Raw genomic sequence first — 10120 nt, 5'->3', positions numbered from 1 at the left:
CCTGGGCTTTCCTTTTACTCCCTATATATCTAAAAAACAATTTCTTGTTGTCTTTTACTTGGGTTGCCATCCTCAGCTCCATGGTAGTTTTGGCCCGTCTAACTGCCTCCCTACAAGCACGAGCAGGAGGTATATTCGTCTTTGGTGATCTCTCCCTGTTTCCACTTTTTATGTGCTCCCCTTTTGGTCCTTAGGCTGCCCTGGATTTCTCTGGTCAGCCAGAGAAGCCTCCTGGCCCCTTTCCCTCTTTTACCTCGCACAGGGATCGTCTTGCTTTGTGCCCGAAGGATCGTTTCCTTAAGGCACAGCCACCCTTCTTGGGCTCCCATCACTTCAAAACTCCTACTCTGCAGTGCGTCCTTGACTAATCGCCTGAGTTCACTGAGATCAGCTTTCCTAAAGTCTAGCACTTTCACCCTACTAGTTACCTTACCCACTCGACGTCTTATGGTGAATTCTATTATTAGGTGATCACTGTCCCCCAGATGGCTACCGATCTGTAGGTCCCCTACCATGTCATCCCCCATTGCCAATACCAGATCCAGTATGGCATTCCCCTTAGTGGGACCGTGTACCTCCTGTGTCAGGTGGAGGTCCTGTACACAGGTTAGAAACCTGCGTGAGCGGTGGGACTTTGCTGTCTGTGACTCCCAGCAGATGTCCGGGTAGTTTAGGTCCCCCATGACTACCGCCCCTTTAGCTTTTATGGTCTCCGAGAGTTGCCTCAGGAGCCCCGAATCTATCTTCCATTCTTCCATCACCATAAGAATTTTAACCAATCATTGCAGTCCACAGGTCAAAAAAAGAAAAAATAAGTGCCAAACATTCTGCATGCCTACAAAAGAGCTCAGCAGCCTAGAACTGCCACAGGATCCTGGGGAATTAAAAGTCCCGGCTTTAAAATCAGTTCATCAGCATTTCTAAATAGCTGTTAGTCCTGTGGGGTTAGGGTTAAATGTAGGATTTTTAGAAGATTTTTCTTCTAATTATGCCATTTACGTTGGCTTGCCAATACTCTTTCATAATTCTGTTAAATGAAAATACTACAATACAATGTTGTAGTTTGCTGGACTTGCTGGGAAATGCGTGAGTTTGGATTTACAGAGCATGGTAGTTCATTTACAGTTCTCATTGTAGATATTTTATTTTCAGTGCCAAATTAATGCTCATGCAAAGTTAGCTTGTTAATAGGGGGGAAGGTATAATGTACAAACATGAGCCTCAGAAATACAGGTTTTCCTCGATTTATGCAGTACACATTCCCGGAGAACGGTGCATGAATCAAATTTGCATAAAGCGAACCCACTTTACAATGTAACAAATAGGGATAGGTTCCCACGGTGGTGAGGGAGGGAGGCTGGGACTGGGGGAGGGGTGCTGCTCCTAGGGCTGCACAAAGCAGCAAAGCAGGGGGAACAGAACGGCACTCACCCCAGCCCTGGCTTTCTGCCTGTCCCCCCCACACCTGGGCTCTGCTTGTCTGCACTCACCTCTGTTCCTGGGCTGCACCATGCCCTGGTGCAGGCAGCTGGTGTGAGTGTGGACAAGCGGAACCCTGGATGGTCGGGGCACAGCACTCACCCCAGCCCTGGGAGCAGCCAACACCAGCTGCCTGTAGTAGCTGGGCTGCACCATGCCCTAAACCCCCCGGGGCTCTGCTGGTTCCCACTCACCCCAGCCTGTGCTGGAGTGGCCTTGGAGGCAGCTGACACCAGCTGCCTGCACCAGGGCATGGTGCAGGCTGGGACCAGAGGTGAGTGTGGACAAGTGGAGACCAGGCACGGTGGGGACAGGGGGAGCACAGTGCAGCCCAGTGGCTGCAGGCAGCTGGCAGCTGGGGTTGGGATGAGTGGGGCCATTGCCCTTTCCCCTCCCCACACAGAATTACCTGCTTGGGCGGGGGGTGGCATCTATGCTGATCACATATTAGCAAACTTACCTCGCACATAATGAATTATGGGTCTAAATATGCTCAACGCATAAGAGCGAATTCGCATATAAAGAACTGGGATAAATCGCGGGAAACCTGTACAATGAGCGTGGAAAATGGAAGCAATATCAGGACAGGAGCTGGGGGCACATACAACATCAACACAACAGCAGTGGAATAGGTACAGAGCAGCACCACAGCTGCAGACTGATATGGGGAGCTCTGCGAAGGTCCCTGGACACTCCTTTTTCTGTCTGTGCTCCTTCTGGGATGCTGGAACCTGCTAGCAGTCCTAGCTAACCTTCCACCTTGTCCAAGTGTAACCTAAAGGCCAGTGCAGCCATGGATATCTGAAAAGAGTTGCTTTGACACAGGGAACCTCAAGGAAAAAACATGGAGGAAATTGTCTTAGTGTAAATGCATGCAAACAAAAAGCTGCCCCAGAAGGAATTACCTTCCTTTGGTAAAAAACAAACAAACCCTGTCCTGGATTAGAATCAGTACAACACTTATAGGGTTTGGGTAGCTTTATCTTAGTTCAAAGAATTGCATTATGTGGACACAATATCTTTCATTTCCCCATGGGGACTGGCTTTTTCTAGGAATAGCCCATTCAGGTATCCATGGCTCCTGTGTTACAGTATTCCCTCTGACCAGATGCACAGGGATCTTGGTCTGCTACAACTCTTAGCTATAGAACCTGACTCTGCAGCTCATAGAGAGTCATGTTTTTGACTTGGGAGGTGCTCTACTCACTAGGGCTGTGCGAAACAGCACCATTTTGTATAAACTTCCATTTTACCATTTCAGTGAGACAGTATTTTGTTTCAAGTTTTGTTTAGTTTTGAAAGCACTGTTCCATTTTGGTTTGTCAAAACTGTTTCGCTGTTTCAATGGTTCGCCTATAGGCTATAATGGGGAAGCACAAAACTGTCTATAACGTTGTCATTTTGTGGCTGATTTGGATGAGAGAGAGAGAGAGAGAGAGAGAGAGAGAGAGAGAGAGAGAGAGAGAGAGAGAGAGAGAGAGAGAGAGAGAGAGAGAGAGAGAGAGAGAGAGAGAGAGAGAGAGAGAGAGAGAGAGAGAGAGAGAGAGAGAGAGAGAGAGAGAGAGAGAGAGAGAGAGAGAGAGAGAGAGAGAGAGAGAGAGAGAGAGAGAGAGAGAGAGAGAGAGAGAGAGAGAGAGAGAGAGAGAGAGAGAGAGAGAGAGAGAGAGAGAGAGAGAGAGAGAGAGAGAGAGAGAGAGAGAGAGAGAAAGAAAAAGAGAGAGAGAGAGAGAGAGAGAGAGAGAGAGAGAGAGAGAGAGAGAGAGAGAGTGAGTGAGTGAGTGAGTGTGTGTGTTAAGGCGTGCCCTCACTGGCGCTGAGGCCTCTACATGACACAGTAGTGTGTCCCAATGAGGTCTCCTCCTCCCCTACAGCCTCAGTCTGGTCCACCACTTTAAACGGCAACAGTTAATAACTTAATAAGCAGCACATTAGCATCTCAGGCAGCCAAACTGTAACAGTCAATATCAGAGCAGTTCTTCCCCCCTCCTCCCCTTCCCTCTCTTTGCTTTGTTTTCCTGCAGGCAAGCCCAGCTTTAGCTTCAAAACTCAAAATGTTTTGAAACTTTTGAAACATTTGGACTGCCCTCGTTTTGTTTCAAGGCTGTTTTGAAGCCCTTCATTTTGTTTCGATTTTGCTGTTTCGAGCTTGAAATGAGTTGAAACAGCATCAAAATGAAACAGCCAGTGAAATTTCACGCAGCCCTACTATTTACTATAAAATATGCTGGCCATCAACACAAGCAGCCAAATTATCATTGCATCTTTTGTGGGTTACGTGGCATCCAATATGCCATGTAAATCAGCCTCACCCATGGGTATATATGCTTCTAATACCATAATTGGTCTTTTATACTCTAACCAATAACTTCAAATATATACAAGGGTGAATTAACACACTACTATTGGGTGTTAGAATAGGTAGCCTGAGTTCTACACTGATTTAGGTTTTCATCTGTTTTTTTTAAAGACAACTTAATAAGCAAAAAATCTAAATAGTGGCTCCAATACTCCAATTACATTTTTGTGTAGCTCCATAGACTGCAACCTGCTGTGCTCTATACACAGAGGATATTATGGGGCTTGCACAATACAGACACGTATGGTATCATGCAGTCCCATCTTACACAGCCTGAGTAACGTGATTTTCCCATTTGGAAACCATTAATAGTCTAGTCTACATGAACTTTGAGGATAGAGCTCTACTGGGCAGGGAAGGGGGTGGTTACTTATTCATCAAACTATAGAAGGAAACAAGACCACATAAATTATCTTACCAGTCATACTGACCAGTACTGCGCAAATAGCAAATGTTGAACACCTGCAAGACCACTATTTGTGATGAATACACAGAGTAAAACACATTCGTGTAATACAGTCCATTAACAAGCATAAGGACATTTCTGTCTGTCTGCAGACATCCTGTAAGACACTAGAAGCTACATTTGTTGGCTAAACTGCTTTGTGAATTATTTGCTGAGGTCTGGCAATCATCCTCATTGGAGAACATGACAGAGGGCAAGAGGGCAAACCAAGAAAAGCTCCTATAGGAGAGTGAGTATGCATTCCCCCATCCTTGAGGCACAATTTACAATTACATTTTTTAGTATCAGTATACAACATGCATGAGCTAATAGGGAGCACCAGTAATCCCTCTCTACCCTTGCCTAAAGTGTCTGCTTTGGTTATGCCCTTTCCTGGGACAACTTACTCTAAGCTTTCATTATAGAACCCAGTTCTGCCATCCTTACTCAAAACCTGCAGTGATTCATCTTGTGTTTGTAGTCGGTATGTATGGGAGGGGGAGAGAGCTTGAACCTTTGTAACCACATAGGTACGTGCTCCTAGTTGCACCAAGACAACTTACCCTGATAAGCCCCGTTTTGTTTTGGTGCTGCAAGTCTTGCATTAGATATGTGCAAAAGCATAACTACATACTAATGTTGCCAACTTTGACTGAAGGTATTCTGGGAGGTTTTTTTCCCTGAAGTTTTTCTGCAAGATTTTTTTTCTTCTTAAAATATCCTATTAAAATCTCCCAGATTGCTTTCAGTAGTCACTGGGAGATTGATGCTGATTCCGGTAGACTCCTGGCCAAGCCTGGAGGGTTGGCAACCTTACTACATACATATAATTTCACTAGTGCAAACTACTCTCATCTGGATAAGGTATACTGAACATGAGTAAGAGTGGCTGAATGTGGCCTTCAGCTGGTAGTTATTTCATACTGCCAACCAGTATGAAATAACGGCAGTTTTTTGGTAATTGAAAAATAAAACCTCTGAAGCTGAACTGCTTTTCCTTTTCTCTTCAGTGAGGGTCTTGACTTTCAAGGTACTGAGTCACCTCTTCAACAGGGATGAAACTCACTACTTTGCAGGATCAAGCTTATGACAACTTCAAAAAATGAAAAAAATGCTTTATCCTTGGTCCACAGGCTTTTTAAATTGTTTGTGCACTGATTCTCTAAACTGAAGGACTGAAATAAAAAGGATATACCATTAAGCTCAGTTATACATCAGTAGCTCTCAAAATGACTTCCATTTCATTAAGGCTGTAGGCATCTGTTATTTATCAATATCAAATGGTACATGTAAAAATAAATCTATAAATAGAAAGCAAAAATAAAGTAACTGAGGCCTTCAATTAGTCATTGCTTATTCTCTCTGCAGAATTATACTTAAGCAGTTTATATGTATGTGCATGGTAATATATTGTGTGCATTTATACGTACACTGCTTGGCTTACTGACTTAGCTAGAGATGGGTTACGGTGAGGCTATTTATAGGTGTATTGCCATGTTTATATAGTTTAGCTAAATGGCAGCCAAAGATAAAAATTAACAGAAAAAAAATCTTATTTTTTATTTGGTAAATAAAAAGATCCATCAGAATATTGTGCCTATCAGTCCTGATGGGGTCCAGCTGATACTGTCTTTGTATACTGTCCAGCATAGTGTCAACTGAACCCCATCAGGACTGATAGGCTCAAAATTCTGATGGAACTTTTTATTTTTATTTGTTTGAAAAAACACATCCGTATCCTTCTTTCTGGGTAGCAGTCTCACCCTCTCCAGAACAAATTATTCAGAGTTAAAAAACAACTGAACTTAAAAAACAAACAAAAACCCCTTGTAACTGTACAATAATAAACAATGAAAAAAGTTTTTAAAAGAAAATATATTTCAATTTCAGGCTTCCACTGCAGAAGGACTGTTATATCCTGGGTAGTATAAATACTGAGTTTCTGAGTATGAAAAATGCTTGGAAGAATCCTTTTTAAAGGGGATACTATCAGTTTGAAAGTTATACATACATATTTTTAGATCAGACCTACACTTCAAAATTTTGCCTGCATTACTGTTCCCTTGTCTGAGGCTGGAGAACACAGCCAGCTAGCTATGCAGGCAAAGCAGCTTATCTGTGTGCAGCTATCCAGACAGGACAGCTGCACCTTAGTGTCTGTCATTCAGGAAGCTAATGGTTAAGTCAGTAGAAATGCCTCTTCTGCTACCATAAGCCATGCCTCTATTGCAGGGGAATCTGCCACCAGAGTTCTGCTGGCACAGTTACATGGTGGCAGCCCTATAATGAAAACAGCTCCTTAAATAGACTACTTTACCTGCCATACTAATAATAGTGCTATGGTTCAGCACTCCTTTGTCTCATTCATTGTATAGAACCTTTCTTAGGAGAACAATCTAGGCCCTATTTCTGCCACCATTCTCACCCCCACCGACCGATTCTCTCATTTTGTAGGCCACCAGGAGGTAAATGCAGCCATCCTGCAAAGTGATCTATATAGGCAGTTCTCTTACTGTGGAACTCCTTCAGCTTCAATAAGCCAGTTCATGTACTTAAAGTCAAACGTGTATAAGTTTTTGCCAGACTAATTATTTTTTGTCATGATGATGCTTGTACAATTTTAGCTTCTCACTTGGCTTGGACAATTGAAATGCACAAGTCACAGTCATTCTTACTTCATATATAGTTCTCTTTCAGCTTTCATACCCTAGCACAATGCTATAGCATTTATATGACAAACTCCTCAAGGGAATTTAAATTCAGGAACACATTCCCATTGTTTTTCTTTGAGCAACATTGCAAACTTGCATGACTAAAATTAGGCTTCAGCTTCCATATTTAAGCCCCTAAGTACCAAGTAGCTTGACAAAAAAGTTTGGCAAACATCTGCAAGTACTACTGACTTCAACAGAATTAGCTTGTACTTGCCACTCATGAAAATCAGGTGTCTGGCTTTGGATTTTGCTGTCTAAGCGTAGGCATCCCAGGTTTAATAATTTGTTTCAATATTTAACAGAACTTTAATTTTAGTGCTAATCAACCTGACAGAGTCCCTTTAAGCAAGACATTTTCCCATAACGGCTTTTATAATTCTAAAAAGTTTAGGATGTTTTTCATATATATCACGATTTCTGAAGGTCAGCGTGGACACATTTTAAGACACAGTGATAATAATACAATATATAGAACTACTTGGCAGTATTCAGCTGGTACAGTTTCTTGTGGAAACAACATAATACCAAAACACACTACATTGAATGCTTACAAGTTATTACAAGCAAAAATCCCCGAGACACCAGGAATTAAAAAGCAGAGCTCAATGAGAGAATGTTGATACTGTTGGTTGATATGAACAAAGCCATGCCATGCCAAGCCTTCCCTCATTGCTTATTCAAGTGCAGAAATAAACTAGAAAGGAAAGAACAGAAAAAACAAAAGTCACTATAGAGTTAATATTAGGCTTTAGCCTTGCAATATAATACTATGAAATCAAAGAGCAGGCAAATTTACTTGGCACACCCCTCCTGAAGAAGCCCACTATAGTGCTACCACTTTAATTACTTGTGTTAGATACCCTGACTACCTTCCTTCCTGGTAAAAGAGCACCTGCCAGAGTTATAGGGTAAATGTTGTAGGTAAAGCTGAGTATGTGATCTAGCTTCCATTAAAATCAATAGCAAACCTCCCACTGACATCAATAAGGGGAGGATAAGCTCTGACTATAAACACTGCACACACAGCCCAGTGAAATGGAGGAGAGACTTGTACCATCATGCACTAGAGAAGTCACTAAGGTCCCTATTCAGATTAGCACTTAAGCACAAATTAATCCTGTGGAAGTCAATGGTACTAGCAGATGTTCACTGACCTGTTGGTCAAACTACTTCATATTTAGGGGTTTAACTATGGAAATGTTTAAGTCCTTTGACTTCAGTGGTACATGCTTAAGTGTTGTCCTGAATAGGTATGTCTTTCTAAATCTAGGCCTTAATTTCTCTCTGCCTGGGTTTCTAATCCTTAAAACAGGGTTATTATTTCCTTTAATCTTTTTGCCTATTTAAATTATAAACTTGGATCAAAATATGTGTACGCTGAGTCCTGAATTATCACAACTAAGGCCTACAAGCAATACTTCAGGGGAAATAATAGAAGTATCAGGGTTGTGAGGACTGTAAAGAAAGGGTATGGACTATAAAGGCAATGTTTTTTAAATAGTATATGGCCATCAGTCTATATATATCAAGTTAAATGTTGCAGTAGATCCTGTGAGTGTTAGACATGATCTTCATTCTGTGATGCCACACTCCTGAGTTTAGAATCACATACACACCAAATTCCAGATATTCCCTAAGTATTCTCCAAGTAATTTCAAATCTGTCTTTTCTGTTGTATGCTGGACTTAAATGTTGTTATTCTGTCTCAAAATATTCAGATCATCAAGCTGTGGCAACAAAAGTATATTAAACCAGTATGATGGTCAGACAATGGAAGGAAGAAGGATTCCTCTTTTCTTGTTTTTACTTCCTTGCAAGGACATGAGGAGTGCCCTAGGATTAGGTATTACAGCCGTGTAATCAATTTAAAGGTTGTGCATATGTCTTCACAGTTTGATGTACCAGACCGCAGAAGGAATCCTTAATCGTCAAATGAAGACAGTCAGGTAAGATGATATAATTCACTAATAACCAAAATGGATCTCATGGTTATTTTCCATCTTTATAACGTCAGAATTATGAAACCTGAAAATCTCCCTGCGTCACAGTAGTGCCAACAAGTGCAATACCAATAAGTTGCCATATGCACCTAAATCCAGCATGTTGTGTTTACTGATATTGTTTTAAATCTACTTTAAAGAAATAATGGAAGCAAATGGACACAGAGTGAAAGTGATTATGTGATCTGAGAACAGGGGATTAATGCATATCCGTAACATAGCTTTCTGTTAAATCTCTCTTGGGTTACTGGCAGTATTGTCTGACTGAATGTAACCCCTGTTTTCATAGCTAATGCCATATTAAAATTATTTTATATAAACAACTTCAGTCATAAGAGTTCTTGCTCATACATAAATTATACATTAAAAAGGTAAAAGACTTTGTAATCCTTGCTTTTAATATTAATATCTCCATGCATGTATGCTATATGAACTTCAGTTGCAGTTATTTTGAGATGCTTGTTCTGCTTCAAACATAATTGTGATTCTTCATTTGTTTTTTATTTCCATGTATTATTGATGTGTGGAATATTACACACAACTACCTATTATTACAAAAATATCAGAAAGGCTTTGGACTAGGTTTTTAATGGTATTTAGGTATCTGAAAATGCAGAGAAGCAGTCTTGAAAAAAATCCTCCTAGTGTGTACCTGAAATACCTGTAAAATCTGGCCTTTCAAAAATATAAAAGGTTTTTAAAAGTGGTATTTAACTCTTACTCTAGGATTGTTCCTTTCCTCACTGAAGTTAATGGTACTTTTGCCATGGCTTTAATGAGAGGTAGACTGATATTGCATAAAAGTTCACTTAATCATGGGAAAGCAAACTGTACACCAGGGAAAACTGTGCAATATAACAAGACTGGGTTCCATTAAGATTTGGACATTGCCCAACCTCAATCAGTAAACATTTAGTGGAGTTTGCAATATTTCTCATAACTGTATGACATTTGAAGGGGATATTCACAAACTAATTTTCCTAAATGTTTTATATTCATTTTGGTTTTTTGACATCAGTTCACTGGAAATCACAGAGATATTTAGACAGTAAATGAAAAAGAAAATAAATTACTCACTTATAATTATAATAAGAATGACTGCACATACTACACCAAGGATGATCAT

General features: G+C 40.9%; 1 protein-coding gene across 1 annotated transcript in view; it reads right to left on the bottom strand.

Annotated features, from left to right (window-relative positions):
* LOC102374576 (vesicle-associated membrane protein 2-like) overlaps positions 1-10120 on the bottom strand; it is a 35084-nt gene that overhangs the window by 3526 nt on the left and 21438 nt on the right. Inside the window, exon 4 of the mRNA XM_006028082.1 lies at positions 10072-10120. This exon is cut by the window's right edge and continues 23 nt beyond it. Coding sequence (XP_006028144.1) covers positions 10072-10120 — 49 coding nt within the window. The remainder of the gene's footprint in view (positions 1-10071) is intronic.

Source organism: Alligator sinensis, unplaced genomic scaffold (genome assembly GCF_000455745.1).
Source record: "Alligator sinensis unplaced genomic scaffold, ASM45574v1 scaffold572_1, whole genome shotgun sequence".
Lineage (NCBI taxonomy): Eukaryota > Metazoa > Chordata > Crocodylia > Alligatoridae > Alligator > Alligator sinensis.
Note: the sequence above shows the minus strand (reverse complement) of the source record. Positions and strands in the feature narration are given on the sequence as shown.